This window comes from Solanum tuberosum, unplaced genomic scaffold (assembly GCF_000226075.1).
Source record: "Solanum tuberosum cultivar DM 1-3 516 R44 unplaced genomic scaffold, SolTub_3.0 scf00010, whole genome shotgun sequence".
NCBI classification, from domain to species: domain Eukaryota; kingdom Viridiplantae; phylum Streptophyta; class Magnoliopsida; order Solanales; family Solanaceae; genus Solanum; species Solanum tuberosum.
The window spans coordinates 3,508,703-3,530,165 of NW_006238936.1; the positions used below are offsets into that span (position 1 = coordinate 3,508,703).

Genomic DNA, 21,463 nt, shown 5'->3' on the forward strand with positions numbered 1-21,463 from the left:
TACAACATATACTTTTTGTTTTTGTTTAAATTTAGGAAGTTTCACAATTGAATTTTGTGTGTTTCACGATGTACGAGATCCTTCCACTGCTTAAAATTTAAATGAGTGGAGCCCCTAGGTCAGTTCAATGTCTTAAGGCAAGCCTTGTTTAGAAAAAAAAAAAAAAGTCATGTCCGAGTACGTTTGGGTGGATCAATTACTTGCTATGTTAAAATTATTTCATCGAGTATTTGTTGTTCGAATCTCTTGATATATCTACTCTGCTTTTCTGATGTCAAAAATCAGAATATAGGGTGGAATATTAATGGAGGGAGAATCTAGCTTTCATTCTTAGCCTTAGGAGAAGAATTAAAAAGCATAGTGACATACAGGATAAGATAAGTACCAACTTTTGTGCATATTTCCATTTGACAGCTTATTTTTAGTTGGTAGTTGCCTCTGCATAGTTGTTGCAATCTTATTCAATAATAATAATAATAATTACAACTCTCTTTTTTTCTTACATCAATCCCTGACTTTTGCATTTGAGGTTCATGCACCCTTAGTTTAAACATGTGCTGGCACATGTGATATCAGTTCATGAGTTCAGAAAAATTACTTGAGATATAAGTTGGTTTTGGAACATAAGAATGGTCAGGGATAGAATCATTGGTGGACAGTTGAACACTACATGTGCTGGTGTGAAGAATCAACAAGTATCCAGTCAAATTAGTCACATTAAATGCATGCAAGTTAACCCGGACACCTAGGTTAAAAGAACAAAATGGTCAGTGTCAAAACTGATTTCTCTAAATGCCATGACCACGAGAGAGGAAACAACAATCAATCTATAAAAAGTTACTAATATGTTTTGTCTAGGAAGTTGTACAGTATCATCAGACACCGAATCACATCATCCATATCCTTTACTGCTTTGGAAGTTCAGTCTGACTGGCTGTATATCCAAGAACATGGTAACCTGAAAATTCTTTCCTCCAGCAATACTGCAGATTTTTCTTTTCTATATATGACAAGTTAAGGTTAAGAAGAATAACATATGCAATGCTGTAAAACTATAGTGATTGACAAAACTTCTCCTCGTTTATTGGGAATGTAAGTTCCAATGTATATTGTAAAAATTTACAACTTGACAACCTAAAAACTAAGCAGATGTGGGACAGAACAAGAAAAAGAATGTTTTGAACCACCAGCAGCAACCTTATATTACAAACAAATACAACACCCGGAACAATGTCAAGAACCTACGAGCGGAAAAATGTAGTGTTGAGTCATTAACTTACCACTGATTTGGAAAGGCTTCACGGTAATTTGAATCCTCAGCCACTGTTAACTGTCGCACTGTAGCATCTCTAGCACGGGCATTAAGAAGCCTTTGACCCAATCTATCTTTGGCAGTTTCTTTCTTCTTTAACATAGATGCCAGAGTTTCTTTCTTACTCGTGGACGAAGATTTAGATAAAGACGATCTATCCTGATCTTCTCCAGCATGTAAGGATCCTGAGGTGGATGCCAGTGCAGCATCACGTAGAACTTCTTGATTATGTTCTCGAACTTTTGCAAGCTTTGCCCGCTTCATAATCTGTTTGTCCTGCTCTCTCTTCTTTGTCTCCTCTCTATCTCTTTGTCGGACATTTTTTACAGCCTGCTTGGCTAATTTTTCCACAAGTTTATCATCCAAATCATGTATTTTCTCCGCTACTGAAGGGCATGCATTGATGGGCTCTTGCTGATCCACCAACTGTGTAGCCTGATCTTCTATTGATGAGCCTGTATCAATTGGTTTGCCTTCGTCATCTCGAGGAATAATAGGTCCATGAAATGGACAAATTTTCAAATCTCTCCTCTGACAAAGTTCTCCATTTCGCAAAGGGGCTCGACATGGTTGGATTTCAACGGGGTCTTCCCTATAAACAGTTGCATGGACTTTTAATTCTGCAATTTTTTCAGCAGGAATCACCGCATCATGGTCCACTCTACCCCAGTGGCCGTCAAGATCTAATCCTCTTTGGTTCGCCAAAACATCCCTGCTCCTTGATCCCCAATCATCCAGGAAAGAACCCCACTTCATAATGGGAGCTTCAGCTAAAAGCTTGCCTCTAGAGGTGTCAGTTTCACTGCCACCATTGGCCTCCTGCAACTTCTCCTTTCCCTTAAGACTAAGATTACTACATTCAGGAGCATCAACTCTCATTCCATTAAAATTCAGATTCAAGGAACAATCCTCACCTTGGTCAGGCATTTTAAACGATTTTCCATTTTCTGGTTCCACATTACCCTCTTCCCATATGTCTTCATCCTCAGCACTTCTAGTTTTAGGCAGAGTACAACCAGATTCTTCACATTTTTTCTTCACTGATTTGAGATGATTACGAATATCAATAAAATCCTTTAATGTGGAGTCCCTGAACCTAGTGTCTGTTGTTTCCACTCTTATGAGAACAGAGATCCATTCTTGCACTGTGACCATATGGTTTGTTATTAGAACCTTGAATAGTTCCCTCAATGCATCAAATACAACTTCATTCTCACTGTCAACTTTAATCTTTTCCCCCTCCTTCAAGGAATCAAGACGGATTTGTCGGAGTTCAGAGTTGCGGAACTCCACAATATCTTCATCATCTAAAGAAGGCAACAATATATCTTCTTCATCCTTTGTGCTTAAAATGTTCAAACACTCACCAATTTCATCAACTGTTGACTGAATTTCATCTTTTATAGAAGCAAGGTTCTCCTTCAAGGTTTCAAACTTCTTCAGCAGGATCTCCTTTGTCCTCATCTCTCTTTCCCTCCTTTCCTGCCGAATCCTAGCTGCATTTGCTTGCAAGTTTGGAAATTGAAAGCGGAGGGTGTTCTTCAAATAGTCATACCCCAGCCTGAGCTGCCTATAATGAATACCAAATGAAGAATTCCACTTCTCTAAGAACTCAATTGCTTTGGGGCGTAATACAGAAGCAACAGAGGCAGGAGGTGGAAGCGGCAGATTCCTTCTGAACCCAACACTTAATGTGAGTAACTGATCCAAGTTCTCGACAACAATAGTTCTAAAAAGCTTTGAGCGCATGAAGAGTTCATCTATTATGAGAAGAGCGAGATATCGTACCTGTCAAGAGAAACCCATAAAACAAGTTACTATCAGGAGACGATGCACAAATATGTCAATTTATTTCTATACATGATGGGATGAATGTAGCTTAGCACCGATTTTTAATCCTATCACAAGAAATAGTTAGTAAATCAGGAAAATATCCTAGACCATAACTGGAGAGAAACCATGCACTATACTCTCTTGGAGGAATTGATTACATAATTGAATGTCATACACACCACTTACTAGAAAAATCATCTAGGTAAATGCTCCCACTCAAATTCTACTAAAGTTTTCTTGAAAAGAAATCACCAATGTACTACAGCATCGTTCATTATATCTCATCTCGGACTTTAATATGCTTCTTAAGAGAAAACCTTTTACCTTGGATAATTAAGTGGCTAAATGTTTGAGCTGCAAGTATTAATGACAAGTACAAAAACGAATAAAGATTACACCAGGAAATTGGACATCGTCCTGGCTATTCCCAACCAAAACCATAAAACCAAGTATGATGAAGGACTATATCATGAACCAGTTTTCATCTAAAGATCAAAATGAGTTCTCCCGTCAAAGTACAACTAAACTAACATTTCTATCAATGACCAAAATAATCATTCCACTGGATTTATAACGATGTCCTCACTTAGTTCCCATAAAAATCACTCAAACCCTCTGCAATAATTCTGTATCTTATTTTAAATCCAACATGAAAAATCTTCAATGCATTCACTTGCACATAGAAACCATTGACAGAGTATGTGTCAGCAATGAATGTTAAAACATCAGTTGGTATGAAATTCAAAATTTCTATGGTCTTCAATTGAGAAGTCCTGCTCTATTGATTTGCGGTGAAAAATGTCTTATTTTTCTGGCAACCAATAGAACTGATAAAATTTTAGCTGAATCAATAACTGAAAATATTCAGCTACGCATTTGTCCTAATCAATCAACTAAACCTCGATCCAAACTAGTTTGCTTTGGCTTATGTAAATTCTCTATATACAGTCTTCTCTTTTCAGACCTATTTCTTTCAAAACTGGTAACTAAATTGTCCTTCAAATCAAATTAAAGTTTCTCTAAAACTAGACATTCTCTACATCCTACACTTATCACTTACGCCACACACTTTGCTCTCCAAATCCTACACTTATCATCGCTAACATATAGGTGTCTGACCAAACTGAATACCAAACCAAAAAAAGACTTGGAGTAAGCTGCTAGCTTAATTACCATAACAAGAAAAAGGTGCAGATTCTTACTTACCATAGCATCTAAGATAGAGACTTTGGAAAGCCCAAAATTACAACATCCTTTCTAGTTAAGAAAGAAAACCAATCACCAATACTAAATAATCTGTGTTAAAAGATTAAATTAGGGTTTAGAAGGATTAGGGGTCAACGAACCTGAGAGTGGTCACGTTTCATAAGGGAAATTAGGGTTTGCGCAGCAAGTCGTAGCTCGGAATCAGAGGAACGGACCACCGATTTGATGGATTTGAGAAGTCGGGGCTCCACTTCCGGTCTAGTGGAGTTGGTGGCTTTATCAATTAACCCTGCTACCACCATTTTATCTTTTTCCTCCTCCATCGCCGTTGCCGATTTCATGGAGTTATCTCCTCTGAGTCCAATTTCGGTATTTGTAAATGAAAAATTCAACAAAATTTAGGTTTATCTCATTCTACTATTCCTATTAGTCAAAACATTTACCTTGGAGAAGAGGATTTCGTTGCGTCTTTGCGTGTAAGTAATTAATTAATCCCTAACCGACTTTAACCACCAAGAAGCTCAGCCGAACGGTGTAATTTAATCCTCAGTTTTGGTGCGAACATAATAAGGGGTGGTTTGACAGATAAAATTTTATTTTGTATTTGGTTAAAAATATCGTAATTATTTATTTCATTATTTAAATTATATTGATGGGTAAATTATCTTATTAGAAACTTTTTATCTTTTAATTATGATGAAAGTTTTGAAAAAAATCTAGATATTCATTCGCTCATGTATTATTTGTATCCATTCACTTTATTGTATCAATTGTTATTAGTTTGTATCACTTGTAGTATCAATTTTGATGGATACAATCACGATAGGTTATATGCGTTTACTTAATTTTGCTTGGTACACTAAAGGTGAAAAACAAAAGTCATGTGTACAGTGATACAAACAACAAAAATACATTATATCATCAAGACAAAGCGTAAAAATACAGTGATTGCCGAGAAATCTCACCTTCATGTTATGAAAATATAAGTGAAATACAAAAATACAACAAAGATCTGCAAAAAGTTTTGAGGTGAAAAATTAAAACAAAAAATGACAGAAATACAAAAGTTTGTCAAAAATATTCTCTTTCAAAATACATAAATAAAATCTAACATACAAAAAAATTAGAACAAAAAAGGCGAGAGGCAACCGGAGAGAAGAGACGAGAGAATAAAGTAGAGTTATGAATAGTAAATATGATGTACTCCCTCCGTTTAAGAAAGAATAACCTTCTTATCTTTTTAATCTGTTTTAAAAGGAATGATCACTTTCCTTTTTTGGCTATATTTTAATTTCAATTTTTCACGTGATATTTTAAGGCCACAAATGTAAAGAGTATTTTGGTACATTTGACATAACTTTAATTTAAAACCACAAAATTGAAAAGTTTTCTTTATTTTATTTAACTTTGTGTCAAGTCAAACTATGTCATTTTTTTTTTAAATGAAGAAAATATATATGTAAAATTCCCAATGTAATAGGGAAGCCCAACTCAGATCCGAAAACAATACAGCCCAATGTAGTGTAAAGATCCAAAACTTTAGCCTTAGAACCAATTGAGTCCATATCCTAACCAATTGTGAAAGTTTGCACAACAAATATTTACATGTATACGCAAAACTATACAAATAGTTATACACTTTGTCCGTGTCAAAGAGAACAATTTAATAAGATATGAGAATGAAAATTGTACTAAATATATGATGAGCGCATTATATTTTGTGAAAAAAATTAACGGAAGCAATTTTTTGCAAATCCGCCAAGACTTGTAAATAATTTAACAATATATGAAAATAAAGATAGTATATATACTAGTGTCAAAGTTACGAGACACCCCTCACAACTTGTAAATAATTGAACGCATACATGTTCAATCAATTTAGAAAAAATTATGAATAATTTAACATGATAGAAGAATAAATATTATACTAAAGTTATGACATATTCGTCCTAACTTGTTGAAGCATGATTTTTCATTCCTCCGTGGTTCAATATCAAGACCATTTTAGCTCAAATTCCTTAAATTGGAAAAATGAATAAATACTGACCACTAAATGATCATATTTCTACAAATCATTCTGTCAATTTTATGTTTTAACTTTTCAAGTATCAATATCAAACCATGGTTACTATTTACTAATAATAAAAATTACGCAAATGACCCGTTTTTTAATATCGTTTGGATTTTATGCCTATTCTTAGTAAATTATGTAGTATAACTCGTGTTGTACAGACTAAACATTATATTATCGACTAAGATCTACAGAATCTTAGATTATAATCTAATATCTTCTCGTGGAAAATTTAATTCGCTCAAAGAGACTTCTACCATGTTGTTTAAAAGATAAAAAAAAATGAGTTTCATTTATTAAATCTAAACAATTGTCTGAAACAAGGAAAACGGGCGAAAATTTCTCCAATTTGTGGGTTAATTATTATATTTGAAAATTTTCAAATCATGATTTAAAATCTTCTAATTATATTTTTGAAGAATTTAAAATTTCATCTCATCGTGATATGAAATTATGAAATAAAACACATATCCAAACGCTTACTTAAAGAAAAGGAGAAACCCTTACACTTGAGCATGTACACCACACCCCTCCACATGTTATCGTAAATTTGTACTTAAGGTAGCTAGGAATGTCTTTATTACAATGCTCAAACCAGCAATAAATGTTTTTTGGGACACCTACATTGTTGGTGACAAAAAAAAATCAATAATATTGTACACTTGGGCACATGGTCTGTCAAATCCCACATGGGGGGCTCTTTGTAAGAGATTGATGATTACTTATTTTTCTATTTTATCTTCACATGATGGATTTTTATTTTCATTGTCAGGCGATAAATAGTGTACCATAACTTACGGATATTATTGTCCTTAAGTCCTTACCCTTGGACACTTGTTGATTTACTTTAAAAACGTTATTGTTTTCAATGGGAACATGGAACATGCAACATGCAACACTTTTCACATTCTAAAACCAATAATTTAGTCTATATAAGTGTAAGTATGTAGATTACACTTTGCTTTTTGGTAGTATTATTATATATAGAACGGTCTTCTAGATGCATGAATAATGTCATACATTATATATGTTATATGTATATATGTGTATTATATATAGACTATATAATTACACTAAATTTATTATCATATGAGAAACAAAATACTTGAATTAATTAATTGATTGAGAGAAAATTTTATATGAATAAACTTATTTCTTGGAAGAAGGAAAAAATGTATCATGTACATGCAGATCCAGAATATTCACACATCTATGATCTATCCCAATACTATACAGTGACATGATTAATTATATATCTACCATCTAATTTAGAAAATAAAAATATAGTAACTCTGCCTAAACTACTAAATCAACCTCTAAACTCTTGTATTCAAGTGATTCAAAATACATACGTACATTAAAAGTAAAAATATTATCTTAGATAATAGTGTAATTCTTTAGCGAGGATATTCGGTGAACACTCTTCGGCACCTAAATCCGCCCCTATATTTTAATATATATAATTAGCTAGTAGAGATTATGGTATAAACGAAATGAAAAGTATATTTTCAATTCTAATTAGAAGAGTATGTGATTCGAATTTTGATACTAATAAAATCGCCTTAAATAAGAGTATTTTACTTGTCAAAGGTGGGATTTGCAATTTGCATGGGCGAATTGAATTAATGTAGAGCCAAAAGCAGTAACGTAAATATGGATATGAGCAATAAGATAATAGAAAGGGAAAAAAGACAAATATGATCCTAAACTATCATAAATGATATGTCAATACCCTTCGTTATACTTTAAGGTTGCATATATCCTTACCGTCAATATTTTGGATTGTGTATACCCTTGCGACTAACGGCTGAACACGTGGCTTCATCTCAACGACTAACCCAATTTTTATTTATTTTTACCCAAAATTAAAAAAAGACGCCTCATTTCTATTTTAAACCCACCCGAAATCTTTTTTGAAATAATTTGAATAGCCCGCCATCTCTGGCCCTACTCCGCCGCGAGGGAACACTTGTGTTATAATACAGTTAGAGAGAGAGGGGAGATGGAGCACCAGGACAATCAATCTGAGGATGACCCTAATGCTAAGGAGTTAGAGAATATGAAGCAAGTGCTCTTCGCGAAATGCAGGCTAAGGTCGAGAAGGAAATGAGCTATGCACAAGGTTTTACTCATTTGGCAGTATTTTTCAAATGCTTTGCACTACTCACATGTCTGGAAACTCCAATCCTAACTTAAATTAAGAAATACCCCTGGATTTCCCACCCTATTATCTTCTATATCAAGAAATTTCGGTTTATTCAAACGGCTTGAACTTCGGCAGACCACTATTGGTCGTCGACGACAGTTTCCCGGCGCTTTTAACGGAGCAAGGTCAATGCCAAGCTGGGCGCCTCTCCAAGGCGGACACAACCCACAAAAAATCACTGCATTTCATCAAGAGAAACGCAACGAATCACATTTCTAATGATTCAAATGTTTGTGTGTGAACTTCGGAGAAGAAGGCGGCGACTGCGGCGGTGGCCAATCACAAAATTAACTTGATGGTTTTGTGCACAATCATCCATGAACTCTAAAACACAAAAAAATGGCTAGTGTTAGTGAAATTTTTTATTTGTGCAACAATTTTTTGAGAATTATAGAAGAGAAGAAGATGAACAATTAGCATTGTTTGAAGGGAATTGTTATGAAAGATGGGTTTTAATTCGGGTTATGGATGGGTTAGGGAGGATGGGTGGTTTTTTTTTTAATTTCGGATAAAAAAATAATAAATATTAGGTAAATTATTGAGATGTAGCCACGTGTCCAGCCGTTAGTCTCAAGGGTATACACAACCTAAAATATTGACGATAAGGGTAAATACAACTTTAAAGTATAACGGAGTGTATTGACATACCATTTACGATAATTCGAGGGCATGTTTGTCCTTTTTCCCTAAAATAAAATTGATGATAAACACCCCTCACTTTCAACCCGAAGCTTGCGAGTTCGAGTCACCAAGAGAGCAAAAGGGGTGGAAGCTCCTAAGGATGATGGGTAAAAAAATAAAAATAAAAAACAAGTAAAAATATTTGAGATGGAGAAATATGCTCTCTCCGGGTCATTTTTACTAAAATAATTATTATTTCTAAAAAATTAAGATATGCTTATATACATTCTTTCCAATTTGTTCTTAGTAATAATTATTAGTATTAAAAATAATAAACATTGACAATTTATTATAAAATCTAAGTGAAAATATGTGCACCTACTTTTAATATTGTGTAATTGTTTAGAATGGCCCAAGAGGAAGAACATTGTTCCACCGCAATGCACGGGTACCGCAATTTGCTCGGAACTTGGAAAGATTGACATCTGCATAATTGCTCTCACAAATCATTAACTATAAGTAAATGGTAACCAACTGTAAGTTCAACCCTTAATATCAAAGTATTCTATAACAAGAAAAAAAAGAAAAAAAAAAAGGCTCTTATAGCTAACTTAATTTAATTCGAATCTACTAGTATAACGTTAAGAATTGGAGATCCAGAGATTTTTAAGTTTTAACTGTACACCATTTAATTGCAGTATAGTACCCAGTGGGACTGGTTTATTTTATCAACAAAACAGACATAATAAAATTTGTCAACATCCCTTCCAGCTGAAAACCATTAAATCTCATGAGTCACTTTCATTATAGAAATTTTGAATTCAGATTTCAGGTCATGTGAAAAATTGCTACATTCGCCTTTCATTGTACTCGGTGGGGAGATAGTATAAAAAAATAATAGGAGTGATAGAATATAAAATGAAATAAAAGCAGGTAACGCAAATAAATTGGAACATTAAATCTCAATTACACACGGTATTGTGATTTAGTGAGGAAAAAAAAAAAGTTCTACTAGTATTTCTATTTGCCAAACAATTATTTGAGTTGTCCTGTTTCTGTACGACTTTGCATAATGGCACACTATCAATGTAGCCATTAACTGCGCAACCAGAGTAGCTCACCAATTGTAGCGTAAAATGTCACTCCTACTCTCAAATTTAGTCCACAAAATAGCATACGATTACATTAGGCCATAAATTTTGAAGTTATTTTTCATGTTACTGCAATTCTTTACCTATTTGAAGTTTCTGTATTGAAGTGTTTTCATAAAAATATACTAACTGACATTGGACGAAATCATCTAAATTGTCGTTGCAGAAATTCCAAGGAAATCAAAACATAAAGAAAACAAATTAAAAATATATAAGTTCAAGAAGCGCCGCACATTTTGCAGCTACTATCAACTTATAGAAAGCAGAGTGTTTTGAGTTACAAATTACTACTCACAAATCTACACTAATTCTCACTACATACTTGTAATTTGCTTCTTCTCTTACCCTGTATTACAACATTAATTTAGCACATAATACAAACACACAAACAACTAATCATCTTCTCCTAATCCAAAGAAATCATCAAACATAATAAACTGGGGAATTTGGAAGCAATTTTTTGATGGGTAGTAAATTTAAGCACAGCCACGAGGAGCAAAGCCTAAACGAGAACCAGCAAGATCAAACACTACCCTGAAACCTTGCTGTTGAATGTTTCCGATAATCGACAATCCACTCATTGTACCTGCAAATGCAAAGCAGAATGTCCCATCACTGTCCACCGGAATCAAGTAATTCGACGCCGGCAATGACACGTCAGCTCCACGGAAATGCATAACCACAGTCGGCACCTTCACTTCCGTTTTCCCTGACAGATCGAAGCACGTATCGAACAATGAGAAATCTGGTGCTCTCTTCAGATCTCTAGCACCCATTCTGAAAGAGTCCCTTAGTGCTACGTAAGCGGGTCGGGTCAATCGAGTCACTGAAGTTCCTGAATCTACTATGACACCACCATCACCGGCGGCGTCTAGCTTGAAAAGCGACGGTCTGATGGCAGGAACCCTAGCGCCGCCGACGCTGATTCCGGTGAGCTCCACGTAGTAAAACGTGTCTAGTTTTGGGTTATTGACCAGTGGGGTAAACACGGCGGTTCTAGAAACCGCTGATTCGCCGAAGACTAGATAGGATGGTCTAGAGGAAGCCGACCGGTCGACAAGGCAGTAGGAGAATTTCCGGCCGAACCTCCGACCAGCTTGAGTCGGGAATGATAGTCTTCCCCGGCCGAGACCTAGTAAACCGGCGGCTCCAACGAATAAACCTTCGTTATCGTGGCCGCATCCAAGGGCCATGTTGTTGACACGTGTCCCCCTGAAAGTTAACGTTTCAGTTGAAAAATCACCGACGGTGAAAGAACCGTCTCCGTAAGAAACCTGATAAAGACACTTTTTACGGTTACAGCTAGCAGAATCCAACCGGCGACACAAAGGCGACCCACATGCAACACCAAGGAAGGAAGACGATTTGCTCGGGTCAAAAACCGGGTCGGATTGAGTGTAGCATTTCTTACAAGGCGAACACTGGATCCAAACGACGTCACTTCCCGTATCCAACACCATATAAACATACTTAGGCGGAGTACCAACACCGATTCGCGTGAAGTACTCTCCACTCCCCTGAGACAGTCCAGAAACAACAGAACTAGAGAAATCCCTACCACCAGCATGGGGCTTTCCTGCGCGGCGGCCAACGGTGGCGTTAGCAGCGGCGAGGTCAGAAATTGCCTTAGCTCTATAGGCGTCACGTTGAAGACGGAGCTTAAACAGAGCATGTGGTGTAGCATTGAAGGATGAAGGAGATACTAAGTCTACATGATGCAACTGTAGAGAGAGAGTATTATCCGGATCCAGGTCGGAGCCATCGCCGGAAAGTAGTTGAGCATCGAAATCTAGGGATTGAAGTTGAGTTAGTGGGAGGGAATGTAAGAGTAATGTTTGGTATTGAAGGGAAGTGGAAGAGACATAAATGGCAAAGAGAGAAAGGAAAAGGAAGGAAAGGGAAATGGTTTTTCCTTCCATTTTTTGTTAACAGAAAAACAGGGGAAGTGAGAGTGGGAAAGGAGGGGGTGGCATTGGGAGTATAAATAATGGTGACAGAGACGGTGGATATTTGCTATCTCGTGGGTGTCAACTGTACGTAGCGGTGATGTACGAAAAAGAAAAAAGAAAAAAAAAAGGTTGTTTGTTGTTTGGAGTTATACTTTGAATATTTATTTATTTTAACGAGAAAGAAAGTAATAAAAATATCTTAAGCTAAAGTCTAAAGATATGCATCTTTCTTCCTGTAAAGTGCATCTGTCTTCCTCTTCTACTTAATTAACACGTCCTCTTTATTTGTACTCCTCCATTTTAATTTTTTTTTTATTCGTTTAATTTTTCTTATTCTTTTTAACTTTTTTTATGATATATTTAACATCATAAAATTAGTATTTTTATTGGTTTCAATTTAGTTTGATTTGACATAAAATATAAAAAGAAATACAGATTTTTGAATTTCATTGTTTTAAAAAATAAGTTATAAATATATGTATGATTAGAAATTATTTCATTAATGATAAAATAAATATTTTAAAATTATATCATTACTAAATATAGAAAGTAAGTAACTTAAAGCGGTCTGTTCGATTCGATTTATTGATTTTTGGTTTTTAAATACGCCAAGCCAATAACAAACCAATAAGATATTCTTCATCAGTTTTTGGTTTATCGGTTTTTGGTCATTAATGGTTCGGTTTTTGGTTTACCAATAAGAAAATGCTCATAAAATAAATATATAACTTCTCACTTCTCTAACAATTTGGCACGATACAATGAGACAAGCAAATTAGCTGTAAATGCTTTAATATAGTGAAACAAGAAATATAATGAGAAATTGCATTACTAAAAGTAGATGTAGTACGAAGGCTACAACGACTTCTTACAACAAAAACATAATATGGGTATTTCTTATGTGAAGTAGAACTACTATGACATGGGAAGTGTATAGATCATAGTGTAGAGTACTTATATAATGTCTAGTTATGTTAAATTATTAATATTTAATATTTTTGAAGGCAATAGTATTAACTTACTATCATCTTAATGGGTTATCGATTTACCTAATAACTTATACTAAAAACTGATAACCCAACATCTTTTTTTATAAAATCACTAAAAAAAAACCCGTTAAAAACCCAATAATCCAATAATAATGACCCCATAATATTTTTTTAGGTTCGATTTTTACACACCCTTAGTTAAAGCGGAACATTAGCAGTACTAATAGATTTTTAAATTTTTTTTTTTAATCCAAAAGTACTAATAGATTATGAGTATATAATTGAGCACTATCTGATCGGTGGACGAGAGGCTTGGGAGATTAGAAAGAATCATGTTCTTATCGCTTATGTCTACCAATGAATAATAATTTGGTACTCTTAAGAAGATTAGGAGTAACAAAGTAGTACCAATTTAGGAGTCACAATATCCTACAGGCTACCAGTAGTCCAGTACTGACACGGTGACACATGTGCCTGCCATAAACAAGATATCTTATTTTTTTAAAAAAAAAAAAAGATACAATTTTTATTTATCTTTTAAATTATAAGTGACCTCAAAAATTTATCCTCCTCACGAAGTTGTTAGTTAGCGTTTGGACCCAAATTCTAAAATATTTTTGGTAAATCACATTTGAGTTCAGTTATTAATGAAGTTTTATCATGTGTTTGGCCTCAAAATTTTCAAAGAATATGATTTATATCCATAAATTCTAAAAATTATTAAAAACACTCATAAATTTAAAATTATTTTATAATGAAATTTTTTTGTTAAAAAATAACCTTATAATATAATTGATAACAATCAACAATAACAAAATAATAATATAAGAAAGACAATACATCAATCGCATACTCAAACTTGTCATTGATTCAGTTATAATTATAAGTTATAACTCATTAAACACAAATTGTTTTTTTTCTCAATTTTATCACTTAAATTAGAACTGAAACTTTTTCGTAGGAGATAGTAACAAATAATAGTTGAAAATGATAAATAATGAATATTTTTTTAGAACTTAACTCAAATACTAGTTTTTTCTAATATTTAGGGACTTGAATACTTGACAAATATATTTGCAAAGTTATATGACCAAACACCACTTTTCAAAAAAATTCCAAATATTTATGGGGTCGAATGAATTACTAGCACACCTAATCATTCAATTAAGCACAATCAATTATGTCCTGAGCAGCAATAATAATTTTCCTAAGATTTCGCCAAATGGGACAATTAAGGATAAAACTTACCCACACCACCGGTGTATACACCAAATTAGTGCCGGCAAAATGAGTTCATATTTTGGTAACCCTTTCAACCCGCCCATATTTAATGGATTGGGTGAGTGACTTTTTACATGGGTAAAATATGGATTAGCCAAATGAGTTAAGCTTCTAACATTTATTCACTCAAAATTCATGATATTACCAAATATATTGTAACTTCTCTTCCTTTTTATGTTATTCTATAAAACTAATTATTTTTCTCTATAATTAAAAATGTGAAGTCTTTGGCCCTCCAAAAATATCTATGTTAAATGTACATTTCTGTTGTTAATTCTAATTATATATTTTTGGGGAAATTACAAAAATCACATACTTTTAAGGCAAAATTACAACTTATCCCTTAAAAGTTTATAATTACAGAAATCTCTCAAACTGATACAATAATATAAGCGTTGATACATTAATCTGATGCGTGAGATACATTAATCGTTAAGTAAGACACATTAAATTTTATACATGATACACTAATTTGATGTACATTTTATACATGATACACTAATCTGATGCGCGAGATACAATAATATAAGCGCTGATATATTAATCTGATGCGCGAGATACATTAAATGATACACTAATCTGATGCTCGAGATACAATAATATAAGCGTTGATACATTAATCTGATGCGCGAGATACACTAATTTGATGCGCGAAAATGAGGGATTTTGGAAATTTGTAAAATTTATAGGGGATAATGGTAATAAGTAAACTAAAAGGTGGGATTTCTGTAATTTTTCCTATTTTGTTTATTTGTTTAATTTTATATTGGATAATAAATAATAGTGTAAAATAGGCAAATCATGTACTAGTATTGACATTGCTTAAAGTGCATTTAAGCATGTTTTATGGTGTGTTTGCTATGAAGGAAAACATTTTCACCCCTACCCTCGACCCCCCCCTCCAAAAAAATAATAATTTTAAGTTTATTTTTAAAAAATATTTTGAACTTCAAAATTTCAGTTTTTTCACCCCTACCCTCAACCCCCCACTCCCCAAAAAAATATTTTTAAGTTTGTTTTTAAAAAAATATTTTCAACTTCAAATTTCATTTTTTCATCCCTACCATCGAACCACCATCTACCAGCCCCCACCCATAAAAAAAAATTTAAGTTTGTTTTTAAAAAATATTTTCAACTTCAAATTTATTTATTTTCACCCCTACCCCCACCATCCCCCCTATCAACCCCTCCCCAATCCCAAAAAAAAAAATTAAGTTTGTTTTTAAAAAACATTTTCAATTTCACAAATTATTTTCTACTCTAGTAAAAATAAAAGATATTTCTCAAAAAAAAAATTCATTCATAAACCAAATACTACAAATCTTTTCCGAAAAATATTTTCTCCTCACCAACCAAACATGAAAAAATAAGTCAAAAATCTACTTGTTTTCCAGGAAAACATTTTTCTAGGAAAACATAAATTTATTTTTATATTGAAAAGTTTATAGGATTTTTTTTTTACTTTTATGATACAATAAAACTAAATGAAGCATTTTCAACATATTTCATCTAAAAAAAGACTAAAATATTTTCTCCATGTTGAATTCTTAAGTAAAGAACTATTTACTCATGAAAATATGAGTAAAATATGTGTAAACTAGTACTTAACCCAATCCATTTGTTACCCAATCCATTTTTACCCATATCAAATAGGATAAATTCCTAAACTACACTACATATGTTTACATATTCTCGTTTAATCCCTACTCTTTCATAAAAATACAAAAATTCCTATTTTTCCCCAAACCCTCTATTCCGGATACTTTATTGTGAAAGAACCCAAACCCACCTTTCTCATCCCCAAAATCTCGCCTCTAATCTTTCCCCACTACCAAATCAGTTACCGAATTCAAAGCAATTTGATTTTCAAACGATTCTATCTCTATTCAACCGCCTCCAAAGTTCAAAATAGGTATTTTCATTTTCTTCATGATTCTTTCAAAATTAATTTTTGTGTTTCAATCGATTTTGGATTAGTTGTCAAAATGGATCATCCGTCTTTTAATATTGGGATTTCTCAAATAATAACACCTAACAATGATAAAAAAATTTATTCAGAAGATCCCAACTGGACTGAACAGAGTTCTAAAAGTTTGCATGATCTGGCATTAATGGCAAATCAAAGTTCTACAAAGAGAAGATCGAAAAAGGAAGTGGAGGCATCATCTAAAGCAAAGGATGCAAAAACTCCAAAGAAAAGGGATAGAAAGGTTACCCCTCCCATTTCTCGACCAACACTACCCATGGTATGCATTTCTTTTGCTTTTAATTTAGACATTGTTGAAAAATAAAGTTTTATTGTATATATTGAAATCTGGAGTTGTTACCCAGAAACACTGATTGTTTTATCAAATATTGGTATTGAGTATAACTTACTCATTTGTAAATGAAAGACTATTTTTTATCAAAATTTTGTGTTGAGAACTGTATCTAATATAGGTGTTCAATTCACAGTATGATGTGTAGGTTATTTGTTGTACAATATATCATATTCATAGATATTCACATGAATGATACTTAAACAGAATAAAACAGACAGAATTAATTGGGTAGCATTGAATGCATATAAAGACAACAAATCTGGTGAATTGTTGGGTCCACAACACCCGTTTGAGGTGGAATTTGCTCGAGACATTATGCAACAATAGAGCGATAGCCTATCAGTATTGTATCCACCCAACTTTACTTACACATGTCATTCAATTTATAATGTATGTTCTTTCTATTTGCAGTGACTGCGGAACATATGTAGCTGCTTTTGCTGAATTTCAGAGCAACTAAATGAAGGTCTCATCGATCCCTTTTCGAAGTGACTATCTTCACTCAAGATATGCAACACTGTTATGGAAATATGGTACCGACAAGGCCAAGGCGGGATACATAGCGAGAATGATGATCCTACAAGGCTAATGGGTATCTTCATTCCTTTGGTAGATGATGAACTGATTAATGTAGAATAGTAGTTTATTTACTGACTTACAGTCAAGATATGAAGTTTTGTTGTTTTAAAGATACATTAAGTGTTTTGGAGTATTCCTCCCCAGGTCAACATTATATTTCTAAGTAATTCATACTTCTAAATTTGACGTGTTTTTATGTCGATTTTAAATTCGTTTTCAATACATTTTAATACCTTATTAATTTTTGTATATTATAAGTATTATACATATCACTACAACTTCTACTACAGTGAAACTGATACAAAATTTTCACAAAATTATTAAGTATAAGATACAAAATTGTTTTCACAAATAACAATTATTCTTCACACAACGTGGTACAAATTAAATCTCATAAGATTGGTACAAATCACAACAGATGATACTAAATTATTATCATATACATAATATTATGTATATGATACTTAGGTGCTTCAAACATCTCAAATTGATACGATTTTATTAGTTCATGCCAAAGTTACAAATATATTAAGTATCAAATACACAAAATTGATACCAAAATTACTCTAACTTTTTTTAAGCTGATATTAAATTTTCAAAAAATTATTATGTACATGAAACACAATTGCGTCCATAAATATCAAAATTGTATGTATATGATATAACATATTGGTAAAAAATATAATATCCAATACTCTATTATTAGTAGATACAAAATTTAGAAGAAGATAATATGTAAATGATATATCATTGCTTCAAATGATACCTTTTTTACATGCATGTGTCTCTTTTAACTTTGGCAGACATCACAACTATTGATACTATTATTCTATCTCATACAAAATTTACAAACAATTAAGTATCAGACACACAACAATGTATACCAAACTAACTTTATCAGAAATTAACAATCAAAAATTGTAGTCAGAATTGAAAACATAACATTTTTCATTTATTGCATCATAAAATAGTAACCTAAAAGTACTTCATAAAGTATCAAATTTGAGAATTATTAGACATGAAGCATAAAAGTACTTCTAAAAAGCTAGCATCAAGAATCTTTCGGGAAGAAAGTACATGTTCTTCTATTGTGACCTTCTTGTCCACAACAGTTCGTGTTTGTGGTAATTCTTTATCTAGATTTTTCTTCCTCTTTTTTCTTGGCCTTCCAGGCATTTTTTTGTATCTTGGTAGCAAGACGACTTCTTCCAAAACACATTTCGGGGATGTCCAATCACTTTTGTCTGACATTGATTCTATTGGAACTACATATGTGTTTATTAATGCATCATGTTTATAGTAATCAGAGTTGTAGGGGTGTACATCTCTCAAAATGCACATGATACTTTATTGTATCCAATGAACACAATACGCACACCTATCTTTCTTAATTAATACATTAACAACCAAAAGTAACTCAAAATGAACATGATACCTAACACTTACAATTGCACGCAACACATGTTATTTGTGTATCATGATCAACATAATAGCAAATAAATTCTAAAAAAATAAAGAATGTTATAAGATTGAAGTATCACATACATTTTGTTATCAGATCTTTTAACTCTAAAATTGAAGCTACGTTTTATTTTGTATTTTGCCATTACAACCATTAGCGTTGTCTTATCATTGTACAATTGCTTCACTTCCACATTAAAAACATTTGTATCTGATATATAATTTTTCACCTCCATTTCTGGTATATAATAGGAATCACAAATTTTCGACTCAACAATGCTTAGAGCCTTTGCGTCCCTTTCTCCACCTTCAACACACACAATTGCACTTGTTGTTGCATCAAAATTTTGTATCTCTTCATCACTTATATCCGATGAATCAATGCATAATGGATACATACCGAATCCTACCTCATGTTTCTTCACTTCTATGTACAATTTCCCCCATATCATTTCGAATACACAATGGAGATGAATTACCTTCTACGACATATCTGATCTCCATATTTTTTTTATTCATCAACATTCAATTCTGCTGCAATTGTTGAATTAAGATTAACGAACGAAATATTTTCTCCAATCACTATGCCATCACTTCTGTATCGCTCGTATCTAACATCACTTTCCCATATTCATGAATGCCTTAACAAGATCGAAATATTCATTACAAATCTTCACCAAAAAATACGCTGGAATTTTTTTTGAATCAACCTTCCAGAGCTTTTCGAAAAACAGGAAGAGAGAATTTCAAAATTTGAAATTTTAGTTCAGTAATCGTTTTTATGAATGACTGATTTGTAGATGAAAGAAACGTATGTGTGAATTGTGTCAGTCAATTTTATTTCTGTTTTAAATTCCTTATTTAACGCAGTAAATTGATAAAATCCTTTTTTTAACGCACTGAACTGATAATTACAGCTTCTAAATTAAAGTATTTGCTCGCATAATAAAGTATCCGCAAGACAATAAAATAAAGGGAATTTTGTAATTTATGAAAGAGTAGGGATAGGAAGTAATTTGTTTATTATACTATGTGTTTTGTATAATTTATACTATCAAATATGGACGGGTTGAATTATTACCCATCTTATGTTGACCAATTTTCAACCTGCCTAAATTTGACCCAATCCGCCATTTGCCATCACTACACCAAACTAATGCAATTTCCATTATTATGTGATCTAATGAAGTAAAATATATGTTAATTAATTAAGATTAGGTCAAATGAACTATAAATTTTAACACACGAACCTTGCCCATAATTTCTATTCTCACTAAAAATATTCTTTCCGTCTCATATATATATATTTTTTATACATATATTTCTTGAGAAATCATAAATAATGAAGGTATTTATAATTTTATACTAATTTAGTCGATTTTAATATATTTTATTAATATGATCATACCAAAATTAAAATTAGACGAATATTTTTTGGAACTTTGCAATATTTGTACTTTAAAAAAAATTAAGAGCAAAATAGGAAAAAATAATTAATTCTATATTGATTTTATAAATTAATAAGTACTTTGGGACATATGTCTTTACTACTTCATCCGTCCATTTTTTACTTGTCAAACCAATAAGGAACAATAAATAAAGATAATTTTATTATATCATTGTTTAAATTTAATAAATTCAATATTTAAGAAATGATTATAATAAATAGTCTAATGAAAATAAATTAGGAGTAAACGATAAATTATATCTTGATTTTTAAAATGGACAAATAAAAATAGACGGAAGAATATGAAATGTCATCTTCTAAACGACTATATATTCATTCAAATTCATCTTGCACGTGCAAGAATCAAAGTCCAATTTCTCTTATTCAAGCTACTTCCTCCAATTTCTTTTATTCATGATATTGTCAATAGTCTATCTATTTATTTAATTTTATATTAATCATAGATATCAGCTAATTAATTACAAAGTTTAAAACACGTTTATATATATAATGCAATAATCTTTACGTTAAACCACCTAGTGTTGGATGGCCTTCAACGAGCACTCCTCAGTATATCTATGGAGTAATTTCCCTGGATAGTCACCCATGTTTGAGAAATTACCTTGGAATATCACTTATGTTTGTTTTAGGACCACAATATCACCAAACTTTACCTCTTTTCCTTAAAATATACTTACACAAAAAAAATATTATATCTCTCCTAATAGGATGCCATGTCACATTATTCCTTTTTCATTATTAACATTTTTAAAAGAAAAATTAGACAACCCAGATTACCTACTAAAAAAAAATTACATAGCCCAAAAATTTCTACCCTAGTTCTAGGGGATTAGGCGGCAAATCCAAATATGAGCTCCTCCGATTCTTCAAGAAAATATGTGGCTTCCTCCGATTTTTCAAGCGAGATAATGTTTTTATATGGACACTAATGGGCAATGGCACCTTTTTGTTGAGTCCGGAGCCAAAAGTGTAACTTTTTTTCTTTAAAAAACAAAAACGGCACATAAAAAAAAAA

General features: G+C 32.6%; 2 protein-coding genes across 3 annotated transcripts; both read right to left on the reverse strand.

The window, feature by feature from the left end:
• Positions 1-1,042: 1,042 nt before the first annotated feature.
• LOC102584783 (UV-stimulated scaffold protein A homolog) lies at positions 1,043-4,871 on the reverse strand. Of its 2 annotated transcripts, XM_006339657.2 has the most exons (3): positions 4,795-4,871; positions 4,492-4,705; positions 1,043-3,100 (listed from the first exon to the last, which is right to left on the reverse strand). In XM_006339657.2, the coding sequence occupies exons 2-3, from the start codon at positions 4,690-4,692 to the stop codon at positions 1,277-1,279; spliced, it is 2,025 nt and encodes a 674-aa protein (XP_006339719.1). In that variant the 5' UTR covers positions 4,693-4,705; positions 4,795-4,871; the 3' UTR covers positions 1,043-1,276. The 2 variants fall into 2 exon arrangements, with proteins under 2 accessions (XP_006339719.1, XP_015167836.1); XM_015312350.1 differs by having other exon boundaries at positions 4,492-4,859.
• A 5,717-nt stretch (positions 4,872-10,588) lies between these two features.
• Positions 10,589-12,446, reverse strand: LOC102585095 (protein ASPARTIC PROTEASE IN GUARD CELL 2-like). Its single transcript, XM_006339658.2, has one exon. It carries the CDS (start codon positions 12,317-12,319, stop codon positions 10,877-10,879), a length of 1,443 nt encoding a protein of 480 aa, XP_006339720.1. The 5' UTR covers positions 12,320-12,446; the 3' UTR covers positions 10,589-10,876.
• Between the last annotated feature and the right edge of the window lie 9,017 nt (positions 12,447-21,463).

What these genes read in the sequence shown, in the direction of transcription:
- LOC102585095 (XM_006339658.2), bottom strand. Translation starts at nt 12,319, where the DNA reads ATGGAAGGAAAAACCATTTCCCTTTCCTTCCTTTTCCTTTCTCTCTTT.
- LOC102584783 (XM_006339657.2), bottom strand. Translation starts at nt 4,692, where the DNA reads ATGAAATCGGCAACGGCGATGGAGGAGGAAAAAGATAAAATGGTGGTA. An exon ending in TGAAACGTGACCACTCTCAG is followed by an intron (nt 3,101 to 4,491) that starts GTTCGTTGACCC and finishes TTCTCTTGACAG; the next exon opens with GTACGATATCTCGCTCTTCT.